Raw genomic sequence first — 23,355 nt, forward strand, 5'->3', positions numbered from 1 at the left:
TGTATGGTAAAGTATGAAAAAGGCCTGATGCCCATTCCATTTAAATCAATAGGAATTTTACTGTGCTTTTCAGGCCCAAGTTTAAAAGATTCTATAATGGCTCTCAGTTATTCAAGGGGACAGGAACTGCTGATGGCTACACTCAGCCCCCACCACAGCCTAACTCATAAAATATAGTATTTAAGAATATGATTTAAGGGGACATATTGTTTGTCACCGTTTAAAAAGTCTGCAGTTTCACCTCATGAAAATCAAACTAGGGTGTTTACTTTAGGAGAAAATGCTTCATTAGTATCTTCCTTGGTACCTCTGCAGTATTTGATATAGTGAAGGGGAGAGCAGGTATCTTGGTACAAGACAAAAGACAAAAAAGCAATAATTTCAAAAGCATAAATTTATTTACATCTTGAAATCCAAAGCTGAAAAATCATTTTCACAGTTTTAGAAAGTAAAAGCAGGTGGCTGTCTTCAACTATAGAACTATAGTTGTTTGTAGTCACTATAAAGTATGTGTTAAAAAAATTCTTTTATGAAATAGAATTCATAAAAGAATTTTTTGAATTCTATTTCATAGATTTTAGAATAAAGACATCTGTAATGTATTTTAGTATCAGATGTAACTGCAGCATCCAGAGTATTGTCACATTACTTGGGAATAGCAAAACCTGTTAAAGCAGCATGCATAGAGGTAGCATATTTGCAATTTGCAGAAGATAATGGAAAGTATGCACAAATGGCTTTGATCAGTTCTTACGTTTTCTTTTGAAAGGACTTAAAGTTTTCTCTTGAAGATCAAAAACAAAAGAACATGGAGTTAAGTAAACTTCTGGAGCAAGAGAAACAGCTCTCAAGTGATCTGCAGCAGAGAATTGAATCCCAAGAAGCACTCAGTGCTGCCCAGCTGTCACGTGAGCGAGGCCGTAATTCTGAGTTGCAGGTGCTTCTTGAATCAGAGAAGGTTCGAGCTCTCGAAATAAGCAGTGCCCTGGAAAGGGAAAAAGAGCTATGTGCTCAGCTTCAAAGTGCTGAAGATAAGGGGCAAGCAGGAACACCTAATCCATCTGAGGAATTGCTTAAAGAGCTACAGAAGCAAATGGATGAAAAGCATGACCGTATAGTGGAGTTAGTAAGTGAGATGGAGAAATATAAACTGGAATCTGTGCAAGTGAGACAGCAAATGGAAAAAGAAAGGCAGATTCAGAGGCAAGCACTACAAGCAGAACAAGATGCTAACATAAGAGTACAAAAGAAACTCCATGAACTGGAGTCCAAAGTAGAAGATCTTCAGTGGCAACTTGGAGAAAAGAAGCAAGAAGTTCATAAATTAGGGAATGAAACAAAGAAGTTGCAGGAAATAATCCAAGATCTACAGAAAAAAGAGCGGGAGGATGAAGGAAGAAAGGAAGCCAAAAGGACACCAAGCCACAACCCAAATGAGGTACAGTAGGATTGAAAGTAATGTGTAATATTGAAATATACAATTTAGCTTTCATTCTTTTGCTCCATTATGTGTCACTGTGCCTTGACTCAGTCTATAAAATAGCCTGCAGATTACAGAACATGGGCACCAGAGAATGGAAAAGAGAAAGCATTCCAGTTTGCTTCCTAAAACTATTCACATGCTTCCCTCCTGAGACTGAAGTTAGAGAAGTGTATAAGGAGGAGCAGAGAAGTGTATAAGGAGGAGCACGAGCAGGAGAAATGCACCTGGGTCTATACACACACTTTGCGTCTCTGTACAGGAGAGGAACGTTCCTTGCATCCAGTTGCAGGAATGAGCTATTCCCACTCAGGAATGCCCCAGGTCACTGCCCTTAATCTTTAGTTCATAAACTGCAAGGGGTCTTTGAAACATCATAAGTGATCTTCCAACAGCTTCAGTAAAGAAATGAGTAAGCAATCAAACAAGGAAATGTATGAATATGTGTGTGATAGCAAACAAAACAGAAGGAAGAAATCAAGGTAAAAAATCAATTTAAGAATTATCCTAATTTTTAGATGAGTGAAAGTGCTGTCTCTATTGCCTCTAAGTTTTTCACTGTCATAAAAGGTTAGGAGAGTTTTTAAATTACTTTTAGAACTTTTTTAGAAACTTGCCTGTAAGAGGTAAGTGTTGCTGGGTGAGTGATTTGTGGGTAATCACAGAGAGGACTGACAGGAGACTGGCTTGCCTCTTTGCTGACCACGCTTTTGCCCATCCTGACATCATTTGTTTTACCAGTTATTTGTATGTGGAGCCAAGAAGGAAATTTTTCTTTTCATCTACTTTGGCTACTGGTTTTTATCTTCTGAAGCATTGGAAACTGCCCACATCTAGAGGCAGGCTGTTGAGTGTATTGGTAACTGTGACAGCAGTAGCCTTCCTGCCATGGTCATTTCGTGCACCTTGTTCTTCTGCACAGAGGGAGCTGCCAGCACTGTGGTCAAAAGAGGCTTCCCTTGGATCAGGTTATCAGCAGCTGTTGGGTTTTTTGCCTTCCTCATCAACAGATAGTCTGATCTGCTTTCCAGGACCTGCCTGGAATTTCAAAATAATGAATTTCCTTCTGTTTCCTGTGACATTTGAAACACTCTGACTTACTTCTTTGGTACTGTAGGGGAAACAGCCAAAGGCAGAGCCAAGGACTCAGGTTTCTTTGTGAGGGATAGCAGTTCTTCCATGGCAATGTTGGGAGGCTGTTACCTAGGAACACCTCTTCAGTGCATTGTTTTGCTCGTGGTAGCCTCAGTGGTGTGGTTGCCTGTGACTGGACTGACCTCCATGACCATGGTGGTCTCTTTCAACCCCTGTTCTTCTGACTATAAATTGGTTACAAAAATACATAGGCTGTTTCCCAGATTCCTTGCACAACTGGTAAAGGAGCTGCTGGTGGAAGAAACAGAAAGGCTTGGTGACATCCTGCTGAGTTTTTTGACTGGATGATTGCTAGTTCCTAGTCAAAGACGCTAGACCTTTCATGAATGATAGTTTAGTGCTACATTACAGCCTTGTTGTAGTCACACTAAATTTCTTTCTCTGTCAGATTTATCTGTTCTTCAGTTTCTGCATATGTTTCAAAATCATATGTTTTCATTTTACAGCACTATCACATACTATATATTTTTTTACATATATATATATATATATAAATGTATATAAAATACATATTTGTTTCCAGACTACTTGGGATACACCCAATGACAGAACAAGAAATTGGGTTCTCCAGCAAAAAATGGAAGGAGCTGAGACAAATGAGTTGACTTACCGCACACTGACAGGAGATCTCTCTGCTGCTACTGAAATTCTGGAAAAAGTCAGACAAAAGCTGCAAAATGCATCTCCAAAGCTGAAGCAGTTGGCTCGGAAAGCTGCTAGCAGGTTAGACCAGTCTTCAGCCATTTGGTTTAGTAAATAGCAGCCAGCAAGCTAATATATTGGGTTTGAATCCTAATTCACAGACTGCAGGATTTAGAGTTTGGGGTTGTTAGGGTTGTTAGTTTTGTTGTTTATGCTGTTACTAGAGATATACTGATGGAAGACAGGATCACAGAGTATCAAGTGCTGTTGTAAATCCTATATATTTTAATAGGGTCCTTTCTAAGGCACAGCAAAATGGTCATTTTTTCCTCTGAAAAGTGATAAGGTTTATCTGGGTATGGTATAAGTAGATGAATTTTAAATAGTAATTAAATAATTCATCAGGCATAAGGGGATGAATATAGGGATTATTGTTCTGAATCATCCTCCTTGGGGAAAAAATATTATGGTCAAGTTAAACTGATCTTGATTCTTATTTTTGGAAGGTTACTGTCTCCGTAAGATTAAAAAATATCATGGTACCAGGTTCATGGGAGGTTTGAATCTGTTTTTATTTTGCTGTGATGGTTGTTTAATATTAAACCTTCCTTCTGAAACATTTGGGCAAAGCAGAATGCAGTATATCTGGGAAACACCCTAGGATTTTGATCACAGAGATTCAACAGATTTGTGGGAAGCAGAACCACTATTTTAAATGTGCTTCATGTAGAATATCCTTGTCTACAAATGAGTGGAAACTGTTCTATACACTTTTTTTTAAAATCAAGACAATTTTTTTTAGAGTTATGGGGTTCAGCTGTGCTGAGTTCCCACATAGAGTCACTTAGCAGTCTTGAAAATATTGCCCTGTCTGCAGTACTGCTGAAGTGACTTGCTATAGATACAGTGTGCATAGGAATCCATGGAAAGTCCTGTTAGTCTGTCTCGTGGTGTCACAGTTGATCTGCTGGTGAAACCCCTTTTGTTTCAGATTGCAGTTTGAAACAGCAGATGATCAGGACTTCATGTCAGTACAAAATGCTATTGAAGAAGTTATTTCAGAACTGAAAATACTGCCTGGGTTGCCCAGTCTGGAAGAGGTGAGAGTCAATGCTGTAACTTTGATGGGAGATTTAGGATGAAGAGCTGAGAGCAGAAACTGCAAGGAGTTTGTAAGCCTGTACTTATTCAGGTCTTTATAGGGGAAAATTCCAGCGAGTGTTCTGACTGGAGTTTGTAAAGTGCAAAAACCCCTTTCCTTTTTTTTTTCCCCCCCCAGTTTTTAATACTTTAAAAAGGATTTTTCAAACGAAAACTTTTCCAATTTCATTTTAAATTTCTGCTTCTCATGGCTTTTTCTTTAAGATATTTTCCTTTCAGCAGTAATCCTATAACTGAGGAAACTTTTCTCAGTACTTCATGATATTAAAATCAGCATCTAGTATTTACTGTATTGTGTTGACACTACACATTTACCTAAACTGCCCTATATTTACCAAATGAAAGGCCACTGAACACTGAGTGGCATGTACTTATGTAAAAAAAAAGAAGTGAGGTAATCTGTTGCAAAGAATTCGGCAATATTTTACTTTTAAGTGAGCTTGATTTGGTCCCTATATTTAGTCCTATGTTTTAAATAAGGATTTTCAATATAACTGGAAAAAGGCTTTTTTCTTTTCCTCTAAGTTAGATAAACATAAACGTAGTAGAAAACTTTGCAAATTGTTATAGCTGGTACAATTGAGCTTGTATGAAAATACTCTGTTGTAATGTACAGGGTAAGTATAGACAAGAAAGTCACCATGATTTGTAGTTTACAAATGTACACTGAAGTTTTTTATATGAAGTTGATACAAAGCTATTACCATTATCTATAAACGTTTTTCACACTTAAGCCAGTTATTTTCAAGCTGGCAATTTGGATCTAACAGAAGTTGAGTTTGGTTTTCTTTCTTCCTCGTAGCTGAAGATGGTGCTGCCACCAGGGACTCCATCCAGCTCTCTGACTGAGAGGCTGCTCAGGCAAAATGCTGAGCTGACAGGCTTTGTCAGCAGACTGAGTGAAGAGAAGAATAATTTGAGGAATGCTGTTATGAAACTGGAGGAAGAACTGAGAAGACACCAACACAGACAGCCATCTGCAGACTATGTATGTCCTTGGTGGTGCTGATCTAATGAGTTATGTATATGTACATAAAAGCCTAATTTCTTGTCCTGGTCACCCAGTTGAGAGTGATCAAGCTATCTGTCTTTCTTGGCTTCCCTCTACAGAGTAAATTGGTGTGAGTTATTCTTGTTCAGTGGTCAGTATGTGTCAACTCTGTTGAGTGTAAAACTTTTTGATTTTACCCAGCTTCTTTTCATTAACTACTCTTTTATTTTAAACACTTTGTGCCTTTCTTTTTTATCTCTATCTCATCACCATGATAAGCAGATCCAGATAGATCCAGATAGGCTTCAGGATCAAGAAGCTAGTATGATCCAGTAGAGGGGAAGTTTTTTTAGAGAAGCTGTGTTTTTCTGGGACATTGATTGGGCTCCTAAAGTCACTGTTTTGAGATGTCAGAGTGCAAGGGTGGCCTCAGATCCAAGCAAGTTTTTCTCATTAATTTTATGATCTCTCCACTGAACCAGTGACTAGAATGACGTGGCTTAAGCTCCTCCAAATGGTGTCATTCGAATTCGGTTTCCTTTGTCTTCAGTCTTCTAGACACTCATCAGATGTTGGAGTTAATATTGATACTCTTGTTGCTTCTGAGAAAGAAATTTGGAACAGAGAAAGGCTGTCACTGCAGAAATCTTTGAAACAAGCCGATGCAGAACTCTCCAAGCTGAGAGCAGAGCTCAGGAGTGAGGCTTTCCTCAGAGAACTGGGATCAGATACTGAAAATGCTGTTCTAAGGGTAAGATTTTTTTTTCCTCACTTACTAACTACAGCTGCTTTAAACATTTTGATTTGGGCTTATTTTTCATTCTGCTTTATTCTATATTTATTGCTTTATTCTTTATTCTGTGTTCACTCTGCTTTATTCTGAGTAAAAAGATACTAATTCAGTTTTAAAATTATCATATTCAGGTACCTGACTATTATTTTTTCTCTCCAAGAATGACATGTAAACACCTATGTTGTCCTTCTGTGTGTGTGCTATTTCTTGCTGTTTGGGTGATCCTCAGTATATGAAGTTGCATTCAACAAGTGTGAGCAGCAGCACAGTCGTCTCCATGGAACTGAGAAATGAATAATAATTGAAATGTTGTAGAAGTAACAGTGTCAAAGGTCTTGGGACTATTGTGATTCTTGGAGTTTATGGAGCTTTTTGTCTTTTTCTCTTGTTGTAGAGAATTTATGGCAAATACCTACGAGCAGAGAGCTTTCGGAAAGCTCTCATATATCAGAAAAAATATTTGCTGCTGTTACTAGGAGGATTCCAGGAGTGTGAAGAAGCCACGCTGGCCCTCATAGCACGGATGGGGGGACAGCCTTCCTACACAGACCTTGAAATCATCACACAGCATTCAAAGGGTTTCACACGATTTCGCTCTGCAGTCAGAGTGTCCATTGCAATTTCAAGGTAACCTGCAGGGAGTTACATTTCAAACAGATATGACTGTGCTGTTTAATATATACTTTTCTAGCTCTCTAGTGAAATCTAGAAATTGTCATATTCCATCCTGTTTAAATGGCATATTTTTTGTAGTCATGAATATAGTAGATACTTGTAGGGAGACAAGGTGAGCAGAGTGTAGGTAAATTTTGTAATAGGAATAAGCAGTCTATTGTAGTTGAAAAGGGCTCAGTATCTGAGAATCTCAGATGGAGTGTACTGGGTAAAGTCATATTATTAAAAAAGTTTATTACAATTCTAAGGATTGCACTTATTTACAAAGGTTTTTTCTGCAACTAAATTTCCTTTAAAGATTAAAGTCTTACATGTAAGTATAATATAGATTTAGGAATTAATTTTCTTAATCTAGGTAGTCCTTTGAATTTCACAAGACTAAGGATGAGCAGGAATTGGTGAGAAAGAAAAAGTAAAAGTTTATTACTGCATAGTACTGCCATGTTGCTAACAAACCTTTTTCACAAGGTGTGAACCCCCAGGCACTTCTGCTTGCTGTTGTTCTGAACCTTGTGTGTCATATAAATTCAAGGAAGCGTTCACGTACCTGTTGTGAGAATTTTACTCATAGTGCTCTGTAGTTGCAGTTTTAGGGCTGCAACAGAGCAAAAAAGTATATTTAGTATGATTTTAAAATACTGGTGTTCTGTAGCTTAGGTGTTTGAGCCATCTACTGTCCACTTGGACATATACAGCACCTCTGGAATTGTACAGGTGAAACTGAAAGCAGGTTTGGACAAAAGATGGTCTTTCTTAAGGATATGCAAAAGGATGTTTTGTACTTGATACTCAGGTTTTAGATGCCCATCTGTTAATATTGCTTGCTGGAAATTGCAAGGAATTCTTATACTTTCTAGAATACAAGAAGTAGATTACTTTTATCAGATTATTTCATTTATCCTGAAGCTGTTTGTTTTTTGGTTTTTTTTAAATTTGAAATGTAGAATGAAGTTCCTGGTTCGTCGATGGCACAGAGTTACAGGTTCTGGTATCCTGACTGTCAATAGGGATGTCTTTAGCCAGAACACAGGTAAGTCACAGTCCAGTAATGACTGAAAAAATGGTATTCACAAGTCACACCACTGCTTAATGGAGATGGGTTTTAATTTGTTTTATCTTCATGTGGAATGAATGGGGGCTGTTCCCTCTTTCTTTTGCTATAGTTGTTTGGATTAACCTATTTCTCAGTTTTCATGCTCAGCACAGAGTCTAACCTATTTGATTTCTCTTCAGTTTTGTTTTGCTCCATCGTGGGTGGGAATAAAAAAAAATACAGAAAGTTTCCCTATGGAGCATGTTCATGAAAGCAGTTTTAGCTGAGTCATTGGAGTCTTTGTAGGAGATCTGCACCACGGGGTCCTTAGAACAAAAGCTTGTCATTCTTTTGTTACAGCTTTAAGTCTGGGAAATAACAGTTTTCTGTTTGCTTTTTCTAGAAGTCTAAGAAGAATCAGAAGCTTCTTTATTATTTATTGTTTGTTTAGGTCTGCACTTAAATCTTTGCACAGTGTGTGAGAGTTTTGTCATTGACGTCAGTGAGGCCAGGATTTCACCTCTGCTTTTGCTTGAGGGAGTCTGAAAGTGGCCTACACTCGTTAAATGCCATTTTTGTGATATGCAAACAGAAAACTCATATCTGAGATTCCCAGTAAAGTGCAAAAGGTTTTCTTTTTTTTAGTTTTCAGGGCACTGCTTTTTGCATTTCTAATATTCTGTATGTTTTGTATTTCTAGGTAATGAATTACGGCCTGATTCCTTTTCTGGTGGCATGGATCTTTATGGAGAACAGAGGCATTCTTCTAGATCCAGGTCAGGCCAGGCATGGAATCTCCTAGATCTCCTATAAGCTTTCAACATATTTGGGTTTTTTTAGTTATTATTCTCTTTCAGGCACTGTTTAAATAACTGAAAGTCTCAGTGTGTAATGCTAAGGTTTGTAACCTTTGATGCTGCAAGATCTTTTTTGTAAGAATATGTCAAAAATGATGTCTCAGGCATTCAGTGTGTGATTACTCATCACATGATTGAGGCCAAAGCTTACACACCTCTGCCAGTGAAACTGGGTCTTTTTCATCAAGGGCAACATTTTTATGAGTGCCATCATACTTTGGTGAGCTTATATGAAGTTGTGAGTTCAGATCTTCACTGAATATCAAATTGTAGCCATTTTTGGGTTTCATTTTCATGTAAACCACCTCAGTATTTGTATTGTCTTAGTTTCTCATAACCATAACACTTTACATGGTGAAAACCTTTAATCTATTTTAGCCACTATCGACTTTTACTTACAGAGAGTAATGACAAGGGGCAGAATCCTGTAAAGATGGCAGTTTCCTTGTTGACACAAGCTTCTTAATAGAAAACTAAACTTCCATCTACCACGGATTCTTCTGCAATCTCACTAGGAATTTGCTAGTCAGTCTGTCTCAAAAAGATGCAGCAACAAATCCTGTGCAGCAGAAAGAAAAGGCCAGAAACAAAAAGTCAGTTTTTCTGACTTGGGCAGTAAGTGGTAGGGAGGTCAAATGAGTATGATGTGCTGGCTACTACGTGGATATGCAGGCCATAAGGTATCCCTGCCTGCAGTATTTTGCTGTGTTGCTGATATTTTGACTCAAAGTGTCCCTTTTTGAAACGGTGTGTGTTGTTGTGTCCCTAGGCTGCAGGGGATGCATGCTGATTTAAACCCAGTGTCCTTCGCCTGTCCCCAGCTGCAGAACTACGACCCCGAAAGGGCTCTGACCGATTACATCCATCGCCTGGAGGCACTGCAGAAGCGGCTCGGCAGCGTGCAGTCAGGTGGGGCTCAGGCACCCTCCCCAGCACCTCTGGGCAGCACAGGGCCCACTGCCACGTGGCTGCTGCTTCTCTGACATACATAACAAACAACTTCCATTTCCATTTTCAGCCTTAAACAAGAGGCATTTCTGAGCTGTAGCAAAAAGCTCACTTCAAAGAAGATTGTAAAATTCTTTGAAAAGCCATACAAGCGTGCTTTCAGTATAGATTTGGAGATTATTGGTAACACTTTACTTCCCTGATCTCTAATAAATGCACAGCAAGGATTCAGTTGGCATCTTGCTAAGAGTTTAAGTTATATAGAGAAAAATGTACCCAGAAAATTGGGATGTCAGAGAGGAATTTTTTCTCCTACCACTTTGATTACAGAAGTTACAGTCAATTTGTCCCATAGATGATGACAGTTTTTGTACTGAAAGAGGAATACATCAAGAAATTTGTCAGAACAATGGGATGAAATTTATCAAACTTGAGTTTTGAAGTTCTTGGGTTTGTCTTCCCCATCATTTGGGAAAGTTTTGTTCTTAAAAGATCTGATCTATAAAAGTCCCTATTGTATGATTTCCCGTGTAAAATCTTTCATGCTTATTCAGCTGAATGAATGTATGTACTTGTTCCAAATAATCCTGATGACACTTTTTCTCCATCTTACAGGTTCAACTTCATACACTCAGTTGCACATGGGTATAAGAAGATAATACTACCTTTCAACATCTCCATCACTGGCAGTGATGCTAACAGATTGCCTTCTGTAAATCTGTGCTCTTTCTGTGCTTTTGTATAATGTGTATATTGTGGGACCAATATGAACACAGCTGTACGATTGTATACAGTTCCATCCTGGCACACCCACAGAGACAGGGATTTATGGATGTAGGCACTTTGTGTTTATGGGAAAAAAAAATCTGAACAAAAAAATTCCCAAAACCCCCTACCCCCCAAAAAAGCCCCCCCAAACCCAAAACAAACCCCCCCAACCATTAAATTACATGTATATTTGTGGAATGCTAATTTAAATGATTAACTTATGAAGTGTGTATTTATCAAAAGGGTGCGAAGATGAAACTTGTGTATTAATTAAATTGAGCTACATTCAGCAAAGTTTACTTGCACTTTTTCTGGCAAGGCTACTGAAGTTACATTGACTCTCATAATATTTGCTACTGGCGGTGCAGACAGAATATCACTTGTAGAGACCTATTTTTGTAATGGTAGAAGTTTTGAATTTTATGGGTATTTTGTCAAAGTACTGAAATAAACATGACTTCATGCTTCTAAGTTTGTTGAAGAACCGCTCCCTTATTCATATGGAACAGGTTGGTCCTGCCTGAATTCCTCCTGCTTGTAGTGACTGCAGCCAGACTTTTTACAGATTCCAAAGTGCTGCTATCAGAGAGAGGGACAGGGACAAGCCTGGCTTCTGCAGACCCTGGTCACGTCTAAGAGGGCTGGGAGGGAAGGGCCTGTGCTCCCTCACCTGCCATGACTGATAAAAACACAAGGTTTTAGAACAGTTACACTGATTTTAGACCAGGAAGGACAAGACAAAACCCTGGTTACATGGAGCTCGGCTGAAGGGGGCACTGCCCACTCCAAGAGAGAGTTACAGATTTACTGATGAAATCTTTTCAAAACTAAGTACAGAGTTGAGCATGGAAAACTTCCCCAAGAGGTTTGTTTACAAATTTAATTCAAAACTGCCATGAGCCAGAGCTCATTACCATTTATTATAAGCACTCTTGAACCAAACACCATTTAACAATCCTGCATGAGTCAGTACAAACCCAGACAACATTCAGCTATTTCACCTTTTTACACACAAACATGTTATTTACAAAATTCATGTTGTTGGTATCTTCATACTGTTACTCTTACACTTGACATCAAGCTTCCAGAGATCACCACTTTCAAAATTTTTTTAGAGAATTACTTGTTGCTTTCTGAACATAAGCATTTTACAACTACTTCAAGTCAGACAGTTAAATGGCTCATTCTTGAAATGACTTACCTGTGAACACTTTGAACTCTGCCTACCACTTAGCTGTACAGTAACATTTTCTTAAATCAGCCAAGACCATCACTCACTTGGAACAGGATCATAAATGCCAAAGGAAGGGCACCACCAAGTACAGTCCCCTGTGGTGCCTGTTTCCAGATGGGTTTGCTGAAATTGAGTACAGAGGCAAGGTAGGCAGCCTTGCCCCTTGGTTATTTGGGGAAAGTAATCAATTATTTTTCAAAAGGAAGGAGTTCCACTTGTAGAAATTACTTTTTTCTTCATTAAGAGGATCTGGCATGCACCTTAAAAGTGTTACATCAATAGAAAAGATGCTTTTGCTTTAAAAATGCAATGAAAAAACTGTAGAACAAGCAATTATACACAGCAGCAGTAAACAGTGTGGGCAAACAAAATAGATGCAAAACTTCTGCATTTGGTAGATTACTGTTGCTTTCCTAACAGCAGATTCATCAGCTTCCATTTGCCACTTATTCTGTCACAATTTTATTCAGAAGTCTGTTAGTTCACACAAATTTAAAAAGCAAGGCTTTAGCGCCAGAGTTTACAGTGACCGCCTCTTGTATCTGATAACAGGGTTGTTAGGTGTGTGTATCATTGTTGTATAATTTATAGTTGGAAAATAGTCATTGATGAGATCAAATTCATACAAACGAAGCAAAGTAGACCAAATGGTCTTAATTTGAACATAAGCGAAGTTTTCTCCAATGCAGCGATGACGGCCTAAAAAGAGAGCCATAAAATTCAGTTAGAATACTTTACTGGATTGCCTTTGACAACTAGGAAACTTCAGAAGTTTTATGCAGAAAGTAGTTGCCCCTTTCTCAGCAATCTGAGACTCTGATGTTTCACATACCCCATTCTTATAATTCCACCCAAGTCTTATTTTTCCAAGTTGTCACTGCATAAAACAGACGAGTAAGTGGAATGAGATTGTGCTGTTCTGTCCCCACTAGAGAGCATTAATTTATGCATCAGGAAAGAAGCAATTGCAACACAGAAATGAGATCAGCTCTAACTCCATCACAGCAACATTTGCAAACTGTTCTGAAAGTTGGGACTCTGCAGACTTTTTCTCTGCCTTCAATTGAACTTGTGTTACCAGGTTTGTCCTTGACTTGAAAAGATGTGAGTCAAGCATCATTCATGCTAACCTGAAGGTGTTTTGATAACTGCTGTGAGAGATATATACAGCTATGACTAATGCAGAACTATTAACTTTATTCTTTTAACAGCACCTTCAGAGTAAGAAAACTTTCAGGCAAAAACAGAAAAAAAAAATCTATCCTCAGCTGCTGCAGTGTGGAGAGGTGCTGCAGGAGATAGCTGGTGTGAGCCACCTCAGCACAACCTCACACAAGGTGCTGCATTCTCTTACTCACCAGCACCAAATGGGATGTATGTAAACTTCTCTCCAGCTGCTGGGTTATCTTGGAGGTATCTGTCAGGCTTGAAGTCCAGAGCATCATTCCAGGAGTCTCTGAGTCTGTGATTAACGGTGGGGGATACACACACTTGATGGCCGGGGGGAATATTGTATCCAGCAACAGTCTACAAGAGAAGAGACAAGACCCCACATGACAAAATGTCTCCATTTTTCTTTTTAAAATATTACCTGAAGTGTTATATCATGAGGCTTTAAATTTCAAGAGTTTTTGGCCAAGTGCATTTAAAATTACTGCAACCTAACACTTCCTCTCATACTTGAACAGGACACAGTGCTCAAGGAGTTGCAGGAACCTTTCAGTTATTTTAGTAAGGCTGACAATTCTACAGAAGGAGGCTTTAAAGAAAGAATGAAATTAAAATTTATTGAAAGCCTTTGACATTGAAAAGACATAATTAAAAAAATACTTGAATTTTTTGACATGGTACCGTACTTGTACAAATAGCAAGTTTTCTTTTGGAATTACCTAGCTTGTATTAAATGCATGCCAAATTTTTCTATTATGGCAATTAAAAGTACCTGGGAAACAAAATAATGGTGGCACCAAACTAAGCTCAAATAAGACTGGTAACTACAAGAAAGGGTCAGTTTTGCTGAAGAAAGCTGCACATGGCTGTTGCTGGATCCCAGAGCTGGTCTTCTCCAGGTGGAACAATCCCTGTTCCCTCAGCCTCCCACCACCACTGCTGCAGCCCCCTCCCAGCCAGGGGTCCCTCTGCTTGTTTCACTTCATCAGTCTTTTGCTTGCTGGGGGCTGCAGGCGTCTGAAACTGGACACAATTCCTCATGAATGTAAAAAAATACCAAGTTCAAGGTATTAAACTTTCCTAACTTGACACTGGCTATGCTACCACTGACAGAACCCCAAAATGCCATCAGCCTTCCTCCCTGCCAGCAAACACAGCTCACTTGTGTTTCCTTCTGCCAGCTGAGATACTTCTGACCTGACCTGTGCTGCTGCAGTGAAATAGCTCCAAAAAGTGTCCTCACCTGAGGAGTTCTGGCCATTCTCATCATGGTCATTATAGGAGGTCTAAGCCTTAAAGTTTCTTTTAGACAGCGATCCAGCAAACTGAGATCCTTGAGCTAGAGAGAAAATGGTGAGAGAAAATGATGTACCAAAATATAGCCAAATTTATTCAACACAAACAAAATGCTATTTTTAACCATTTAAAAATATAAAATTGTGAAGAGGAAGCAGTTTATATTTACATGTACTTTATTAGCTACACTGATTATTTATTTTCCATTTGATTCAATTTAGAAGGAAAAAATCACTGACCAGTGCAATCAAATACAACTACTGTCTTAGTGATTTGTCTCTTAAGTATTTTCTGTTGCCTAATTAAAGAACAAGGTAGCACTGCATTGCTTTCCTCAGTGAAAATATGAGGATCTTCTACAGAACTGTCATTTATTAAATAAACACAGGAAATGCAATTTCCCTAATGAACACTGATTAAAAAAACCAATATCAAGCTGAAAATTTACTTGGACAGGAAGAGAAGAGGCAAACAGCATTATCAGAGAATGACTGTGCCAATTATTATTTTAACACAAAAGCATGCGGCTGTATTTCAGGTCCAATGAGCTTTTAATTTTTTTTTTTTAAATAAGCATCTAAAAGTCTGAAAATACCCCTCAGGATTAATGTAACATACAGACCTGGTCATAAGTTAAGGGTGGCAAGTCCTCCCCACACACAGCTTTCTGTTCTGCATAGCACTGCTCCTGTAGGGCTTTGTCCCTGGCGAGGAAGAAGCCGAGCCAGGCGCTGGTGGTGGAGGAGGTGTGCTGCCCTGCCAGCAGCAGCCCGATCAGCATCCCCGCAATTTCATCGTCCGTCAGCGCGCGCCCATCCCTGCAGCAAACGGAACCACACTGGAGCTTCATTTGGTCACATTTCACTATTTAGTGTTGCTATTTACACAGCAGCATCTACAATTTCTTCTAAGGTACTCCTTACACCTTCTACTCTTTTATTGCCTACCCTAAATGAAGAGGCAAAAGATCCAAGGGTAGGGAGAAGGGATAACAGAGGGAGACTCTTCAGAGGCCTTGAAGAAAATCATTCCTCAACAGCCAGCAAAGATAAAGGAAGCAACCTCAGAAACCTCATGACCACCAATGAAAATCTTAATAACCATTGACAACTGAAGTTTTAAACCTGTTTTTAAGAATACAACTAGGACAAATTGCATGCAACAAAACCAATTTAGAACATGCAGGAGTGTTTCTTGGGTTGTGGTAGATAGTTTTAACTAAAGAGCTCAAAGTTAAAGTAACTCTTCAAACAAGTCTTTAAACTCTTGGCTTACTTGTATGAAGCATCAAGTAGAGTTTGGAGCATGTCATCCTCCTTTTCCTCAGACTTTCGACGTTTCTGGATAACCTTGTAGAAAATATTCTTTATTTCTCTGTGTGCTCGATCTCGTCGTCTGCAATTCAAAACACTTCCATTAACAACTTTACACAGCGTAACACAAAATGCTTATGAGCATTTATTGGGATGTCTAGAATAGCTTACAAAGAAGAAGTGGTAGGGACGGGGGGCAATCCAAACAACAATGATTTTTAGATAAAATGCTTAAGTTGCTTCCTCTGTCAGTGCTGGTACCTGAAGCTCGGCAGAGGCAGCCAGCCTGGCAGCAGCCAGGCAGCGTGAGTGAAACCCCCGTCCAGGTCGGCGTACAGCTGAGCCACCTTCTCGTCCAGCAAGCCTCGGATCTCCTTCCCATGTAAGCAATGGCTTGCTGTCAAAATGATCAGCTCTGAAAGGGCTTCAAACAGGTCTGAGGGAAGATTTGAAAAACATTACTGAAATGTGGCTGATCAGATGTCTCTTTGAACAACTCTTTAATTAGATCACAGATACCTTTTTTCTAAGGTATTTCTTTTTGAAATTTTTCTAGCAGAGTTAGTAATTCTTCCAAAGCAAGCCACACATAACAAGCTCAATCCTTAAAAAATATAAGTGAAGTCATACAAAGATTTAACCCTGAAATCCAAATCCACAGGAAACCAGTTAATTTTGCTGCTCACTGAATTATTTTTATATAGTAGTCCTTAGACCTTTAAATATAAATTTATATGTTACCATATTATTAACTATGTTTATATACAAATCATATACATTCAGAATAATTCAATATATTAAAACATGACATGTATTAGATAATTTTTATGCATTTAAATGTAAGTATGTATGTTTAAAGAATATTTGACACTGTTACCCAACTCTGAGCTTGCACTTTGGTCACTGTTGTAACCATATCAGCTTCAAAGACACAGTTTTTCACTGCAGAAACTCCCAGAGCCAAGATCTTCAGCACAGGCTCTCTAGGAAGTCAGAGCTGCAGCTTTTCCCAGGGACTAGGAAGTGGTTACACTGAGCTGACTGATACCATCCAAAATGAGCAAAACAGGTGCACTATGAGCTGACTAGGAAAGCAAAACTAAGATAGTCCTTCATTCCTTTCAGTGAATTTCTGAGCAGCTTTATTCTCCAATAGTCTTACATTTAATTTTTAAAAACCTGTATTTTCTTTCTTCTGATATTCAGTACACTTTTACCCATGTATTTTAATTTCTTTTATATTGCAGTACATCTTTTACAAAAATATACTACATTGGCCTTAAGTACTCCCCACAAAACTGGAGGAAAAATGCATTTGATCCTGCTTACTTTTCTCTCCACATTCTCCCCATGCTTTGAAATACTCCTTTGTTTCTTCTTCAATCACAGATACATGCTGTCTAAACTGGGCAATGTTTAGCCCAGTTTTGAGCATCTTCTTCTGTTCCAAAAATATCTAAAAGAACCAAGACAGAATAAGCAATCAGTACAAGGACCATCATATTAATGTGATTAAAACTTATTAGAATTTCTACTATAAGAACATCCAAAAGTAAACAGGGATTATGATTAGGACTGCAGGGTACAGCAGATTCTCAGTTTTTACTAATAGGTAATACTCTGTTTTTCTCTTCTTTGTCTTTCAAGCAATAGTTCAGAAACATTCAAATAAAATATTAGGTCAAAGGAGCTGCAGCTCTCTTTTGCAGTACCAAACAAAAAAATTTATTTTAGTACCTTAATTAAGCTTTATCCCTGAAGATACAAGATGCATGCAAAGTTGAACTATGAAATGCCCTTTAGATATATAATCGCAAACATAACCAGCCCCATCTTTGTAAAGTCTGGATTTAGCCCGTGTCCCCTGTATGTGGCCTCCTCACTTTCTCTCCCTCTCCTGTGTTCTCTCAGGCAAAAGGACCCTGAACTAGAGACGACCCTTTCCTTTACAGAGCCCTCTGATCTCACTGCCCAGGAAGTCAGACAGGCAGGATGCAAACTGCTTCCCAGGAAAATAATGAGTTCCACACCCTTCTCAGTTCTTGCTCTTTTTCTATGTATAGGTTCACAGCTAACAAACCTACTGGTGAAAAGCCCTTCGTTAGATGAGAACCATTCAATGTCATTGACAGGACACTGACTCAGAAAATTATTTATTTGATTTTTAAGCCCTAATTATGAATGAGGCATCTGCCCTATAGCTCTGCACTGTACCATGAGTAATACACCAAAAACTGTCTTCCCACCAAGGGCTCTGCATGTACAATACAGAACAAAAGGCATTAAGAGAAAAGCTACTTCCCAGAAGCTTCTGTTTTGAGAATGCAGTGAGGACCCCAGCAGTCTGTCAGAGGGCACACATGCCACAGAGCAGAGACAAGCACATTTTCCCTTGCAGCATAGCATGCTAGCCAGTCTCCAGCTTGATGGAGACAGGAATAGCACACAGGAGTGAACACATCCTTGCAATTTCAGCTCCTCTCAACAAAAAACTATCTGCAAGAGGCTTGAAGAGAGAAAAGAGAGAGTGAATATGAGTTGATATACTGACTATGGATATTAACAATTACCAGAATCACTGGTAAGTAAGCAAGTTACTAATTTTGAAGAATAAGGGATGGTTCTTCCAAACACATCACTGAAAGTCACAGAATTAATAGACAGTTAGCAGCTTAAGCAGAGAAAAGGGGGTCTCAAAAGAAACTTCAGGATGACCCATCAATTGTAGAATGCCAATTAAATTTTCCATGGCTCTCTAAATGCCTTCCTATTAGATGTCTGAAATGAAATCATGGTGGTGACACTGTGCAAAAAAATCCCCAGCTTATCTCTAGCAGAATGCATTCTGGCCACAACTGGCTGTGCTACCTCTCTAGCTTCATAGAGGGAAACTAAAGATAATCAGTGTCAGAGATCATTTAAAGGTCAATAGCAAACTGCCTGCATCTCCTTGCTGTGGAAAAAGAGTAATTTTTGTGGGAAAAAAAGATTTTTCTGAGGAACCTGACTCTGCAGAGATAATAGGAAAGAAGTCCTTCTGGTATCAAAAGAATTAATTAAGCAGACAGATCCAGAGATACCCAAGGCTTACTAAGTAATATGGTTCATCTGTTGACTAAAGCAGAACTCAAGTGCACTATAGGGAAAAAGAAAACCTAAGGTGACTGTAGAAAAATACCTAATTTCATAAAAAAAGCAACAAAAAGGTGTATATGGTGGGCCAATGAGGTAGGCCTTAATCGTCCCTATGTTCCAGAAATACATGGTAGTAAGAAATGCCCATTTCCAAGGAGCTTACAAAAAATTCTACAGAACTGATGGATGAGATTAGATCACATCAAAGAACTGGCTCTTGCATGAAGACAAACATTTAAATCCATCCCCAAACGAAGAGCATGAAAGCAGAAGTCAAACCCTCTCTAACAAGCAGGTAAACTTTCACAGAATTAAGGACAAACCATGACCTTTAAGTTTCAAGCAGACATCCCATGACAGTCAGAATCCACAAAACAAGCACAACACAGTGAAAATCTGGCTAGCTTAGCAGCCTGATTCACAGATACTCTTCTGAAACAAGTATATACCAGAGAAGAACATGAGATGTACTGCAGAGAATTGTACATCCTCCACACTCCAGCAGCTGCAAAAGTGATTCACAACTCCATCCCTGACTTTTTAAGGAAGACCTTTGACTATGTGAACTGGTAGAAAAAAGTCTGTTAGAATGGCCTAACTCATGGAAGAGATCTCCTAGGACATAAGAAATGATCCTCTCCTTGTTATCCAGGCTGCAGTCCTGCTGGTTCTCAAAGGGATGAGGAGCTATGCAAATCCATCAAGCAGCAAAGAACCTACCACCCAACCAACAAATTCTCCCCCAGACTGCTATCCACAATTTAGTACTTCTGACAAAGGAGGAGACAACCAAGTTCTCCTTTACCTACTTAGAGAGTAGCAAGTTGTAGGTAGCTAGCTGTGTATGAGATTTCCAAAAGAACAGGGTAAGAACAACATGCTTATTCTATGGATCATGGTGGATCATTGCAAAATGCCAGCGCAGAGGCAAAGAGGGTAGTGATTACTGCCCCTAAGCCACATCATTAATAGGGCAACAAGCACGCAGGCAGGGATGAATGAAGAGGTATGATAAGGAAGAAAATGAACTGATGGCCACAGAAACTAGTCAAATGACTGGCAATCATACTAACAAAATGACGCCAGAACTGAAGATCTAAAAATAAAGTATATGACAGTGCTTTTTGTTCCACCCAACTATTCTGCTATGCAACATGCACTGAACAGAGTGCCAGTGGAGCAAGTGGGACCCCAGAAAAGTTGGCTTCTGCAGTTTGAGAGTCTGACATGACAGGCCACCCTCACAAACAAGAAAGCAGCCAATGCTTAGCTCAGAAACAATGCCACGTGACACAGCCCCCGTGCTCCCACGCAGACTGTATTCTGCAAACATACACAGGAATGATTTCTGTTTGAGCAAAACAAACCTTGTGGTTCAAACTGTTAAATTATTACTCCCATGTCTAGATTTGGCATGGCAAAAATACAAAGTTACCACTCTTAGGGCTTTCTCAGAAGAAAGACCTGAAGTTGCTTGGAAGGAAAAAGTGAGCTGCAGGCAGTGGCGTGCTGCAAGGGAAGAAAAAGTAACTCGCTAGTTTTTCCTCTATGGTGAGATTAGATGGCGACCAGAACAAAAGATAACATCCAGAGTGACAAATGGCCAGGTGGTAAGGAAAGCAACCTGAACATACCAGATTATCCACATGAGACTGTTTACCTACTGCAATATGCCACACATCATATGAACACAACCCTGTCACACAGAGCCAAGAGCTCAGGGCTGCCTACTCAGCATTGAAGCGGCCCTGCTTTCCCACTGATGTGGAAGTGAAAACACAAACCGCGTTCGGGACGTCGTAGGCAACGCCCCTGCCGAAGACCGGCGTGGTCAGCCGCGAGTACACATCCTCCGCGTTCAGATCTTCGTTCTTGCTGTTGAAGAGCAGGGCAGCAGCATCACTACCCAGCAAGTACGTGAATGTCTTGCCAACCATAGTGAAACTGAACACAGGTCCATACTAAGAGAGAGAATAAACAAAGAAACAATTTATTTGAAAAAAGAACAAAAATCATTAAATCCCAATCTCGTACAGTCTTTTATAAATTACTTTTTCTCCTCAGAAGTATCCAGACATTTAAGAAAGATAAATATATTTTAAACCACATTTAAATTCATTCTCAATGTACTCACTAGTGATATCTAATGTTATAATGAACACGTGTGAGCATGCACATTTTAAAACCATTTATTTTAGAAAATATTAATAAAATATCGGTCACATTAAAAAAACTAGCAGAGAGATTGAAGCATATATTGACCCCAGTAATCTACAAACACTGCCTTAAAAATTCTGGATTTATGGAGTTATGCATAGATAATTAGGGGCAAATATGATTTTGAAGTTTAAAAGTCATCTCCAGCAGACCTTCATGCACCAGATTTGGCTTTCTCTAAGCTAACAAAGCTAAAGTTTAAGCTTATAACTCTACTTTTAGACAATGTGAAACAGCTTGATAAATTTAATTTAATTGAAATTAAGGCTCTGTGGTATTCACATGCCCTCTGAACAGAGCGAAACTGTGAGACAAGCAGAGAAGAAGGAAAACACAGTTCTTATCTCGCTTGCTGTGCCTATGTTGTGCTAAAGTAGAATGCAATATGGAGACTGTTAACCCAAAGTGAAGATGTTTTGTTCCCTTGGCCTATCAGGGCCAAGCTGTGTGTGTGTGTGGGACTGTCACGGGACAGTCACGAGAGAAGGAGAGCTGAGTGCTGTTCTGTGCACTTGGGAGCAAGAGTGAGTGCCTGACAGATTCAGTTTAGATACAATGTAGATAGTATAATAAAGTAATTCATTAGCCTTCTGATGATGGAGTCAGATGCCTCATTTTCTCTCCCCGTGCCAACGTCGGAGTCGCCGTTGATTTACAAAAAGGCTCTGCTGATTTTGTTAATTCCTTCCAGGATGTACAGTATAAAACTACCGAGCTTTTATACACCAGTTCTTTTAACATCAGAGAGGCCTTAAAATTCATCAAGTTGCCCACAGAGGTGGTCAGCTACATTCCAACCTGGTCATAGATTGGTAAATAATGTGAGTAAAAGTAACCAATTACAGTAAGAAATAATTTCATGCAAATGACTTTTTAATTAACTTGTGATTCAGCTATGAGTATTACCCAAATGTACAACCATATTTGTGATGTGAATCACGAGAGCTCAGAAAACACTACTGCTACATCAAGAGATCTGAAGACCACAGAGCCTCCATTCCATATTTGCGGTGGTAAATGAGAATGAACTGATTTTAAACAGGCCCCAGACAGACAACTTAAGAGATACACAAAAATATTTTTGTATATGCTCAGCCAATCATGTGGGAAAACATACCTTGTCATAAGCATTTTCCAAAAATTCAATGGGACTTTTTCCAAATGCAATTGCATGACCAAGGAAAGGGATGCCTGATGAAATAAAAGGTGGGTAGTTCTGTAGAGGAAAGAGAAAAATAAACACTGAATTTTCTTCAGAGATTATCACAGACTCATGAACTAATAGAATATCCTAAGCGGGAAGGGACCCACAAGGATCGAAGTCCGACTCCTGGCCCTGCACCGGACCATGCACAAGGGTGACAGCATGTCCTTGACAGAGGCTGTCCAAACGCTTCTTGAACTCTGCCAGGCTTGGTGCTCTAACCACTCTCCTGGCATGTGCCTGGCACAAAGTATGGCCTGCCCAAAAGTAATAAAATCACGTCCATTAACATAAAAACTAACCACAGAGGAAGTTTTTTATATATATTTGTTTTAATTCTTTTGTGAAAAGGCCAACTTTAAAAAAATATTCAGTTGTTTAGATAGAGCTATATTTAAAGCAGCAAAGGTTAAAATAAAGTTAATATGATTAAGATCCTTCCTGTGCTGCCTCTGACTGCGAAGAACAAAGATATTGCACCTGAAAAGAAGGCAGCCAGAAACGAAGCAGTGCTGGAGGATTTGTTAAACAGCCCCTCAAAAGCACCTTCAGGTTAGCACTGTGTTTCATGCATTAGCGGACACCTTCTCTTAAGCTCCATCGACGAAACAGTACCGGGAACGCCCCTGGGTTCCGCCAGCCGCGAGCGCCTCTGCCCCCGCGGTACGGGCCAGCCCGGCGAGGGCCGAGCCGGCCGGCTGCCCCAGAAGCCGCCACGGCGCGGCTGCTGGAAACGCCGCTCGCCGGCCGGGGCCGCTCGCCCACGCCGGGCTTTCAGCGCCGCTTCCCCCGCGTTCCCGAGGGCTGTTCCGAGGCCGCTCCCCGGGCCCGCGCCCTGCAGCGGCCGCCCGGCTCCCCCGGCCCGCGGGCACCGTCCCCGCTGCGGCCCGGCCGCCGCGCTCACCTTCTTGTGGGAGCCGAGGTGTCGCCGGTAGCCGAGCAGGAACAGGTAACCGAGGCTGAGGGCGAAGGCGGAGGCGGCCAGCACCAGGGAGAGAGGGTTGCCGACGACCACCGGCTCCAGCAGGGACCCGCCGACCTCCATGAGGTTCAGCATCTTCTCGGCGCCCGCCGCCATCCGCCGTGGCTCCGCGGGGCAGGGCGGCGCGGTGGGCCGGGCTGGTCCGAGCCCGTACGGAGGCTGCCGGCGCTGGGCTGATCTCTGCCCATGTGACGATTGCCGGCGCCGCAGCCAACCCGCGCCCGCGCCGCGCGGGGTGACGGCATCGGCCGGGCTGCGGCCCGCGCCATTGGCGGGCGGCGGGCACGGGGCGGGCCCGGCC

The 23,355-nt window shown here is 40.3% G+C and overlaps 2 protein-coding genes across 7 annotated transcripts in view; one reads left to right on the plus strand and one right to left on the minus strand.

Annotated features, from left to right (window-relative positions):
* The window catches only part of AKAP9 (A-kinase anchoring protein 9), a 106,185-nt gene extending 95,211 nt beyond the window's left edge, over positions 1-10,974 (plus strand). For all 6 annotated transcript variants that reach the window (XM_059843028.1, XM_059843037.1, XM_059843047.1 and 3 more), the window contains 10 exons: positions 770-1,438; positions 3,159-3,358; positions 4,269-4,377; positions 5,241-5,426; positions 5,980-6,180; positions 6,617-6,849; positions 7,842-7,927; positions 8,631-8,706; positions 9,557-9,696; positions 10,351-10,974. In XM_059843028.1, the coding sequence (XP_059699011.1) occupies positions 770-1,438; positions 3,159-3,358; positions 4,269-4,377; positions 5,241-5,426; positions 5,980-6,180; positions 6,617-6,849; positions 7,842-7,927; positions 8,631-8,706; positions 9,557-9,696; positions 10,351-10,394 (1,944 nt within the window). In that variant the 3' untranslated portion in view covers positions 10,395-10,974. The remainder of the gene's footprint in view (positions 1-769; positions 1,439-3,158; positions 3,359-4,268; positions 4,378-5,240; positions 5,427-5,979; positions 6,181-6,616; positions 6,850-7,841; positions 7,928-8,630; positions 8,707-9,556; positions 9,697-10,350) is intronic.
* Positions 10,975-11,369: 395 nt separating this feature from the next.
* Positions 11,370-23,236, minus strand: LOC132325585 (lanosterol 14-alpha demethylase). The gene is made up of 10 exons (XM_059843089.1): positions 22,977-23,236; positions 21,986-22,084; positions 20,436-20,612; positions 16,846-16,972; positions 15,778-15,952; positions 15,479-15,598; positions 14,826-15,021; positions 14,151-14,246; positions 13,096-13,264; positions 11,370-12,436 (listed from the first exon to the last, which is right to left on the minus strand). The coding sequence occupies exons 1-10, from the start codon at positions 23,148-23,150 to the stop codon at positions 12,258-12,260; spliced, it is 1,512 nt and encodes a 503-aa protein (XP_059699072.1). The 5' UTR covers positions 23,151-23,236; the 3' UTR covers positions 11,370-12,257.
* Positions 23,237-23,355: the final 119 nt, after the last annotated feature.

This window comes from Haemorhous mexicanus, chromosome 1 (assembly GCF_027477595.1).
Source record: "Haemorhous mexicanus isolate bHaeMex1 chromosome 1, bHaeMex1.pri, whole genome shotgun sequence".
Taxonomy (NCBI): Eukaryota; Metazoa; Chordata; class Aves; order Passeriformes; family Fringillidae; genus Haemorhous; species Haemorhous mexicanus.

Bases quoted from the DNA above. Each gene is read 5' to 3' on its own strand.
- LOC132325585 (XM_059843089.1), bottom strand. From the start codon at position 23,150: ATGGCGGCGGGCGCCGAGAAGATGCTGAACCTCATGGAGGTCGGCGGG. The intron at 22,085-22,976 runs GTGAGCGCGGCG...TTTCCTCTACAG, and splicing joins ACCTCGGCTCCCACAAGAAG to AACTACCCACCTTTTATTTC. The intron at 16,973-20,435 runs GTTTGTGTTTTC...TGGTTCTTTTAG, and splicing joins CCTACGACGTCCCGAACGCG to ATATTTTTGGAACAGAAGAA.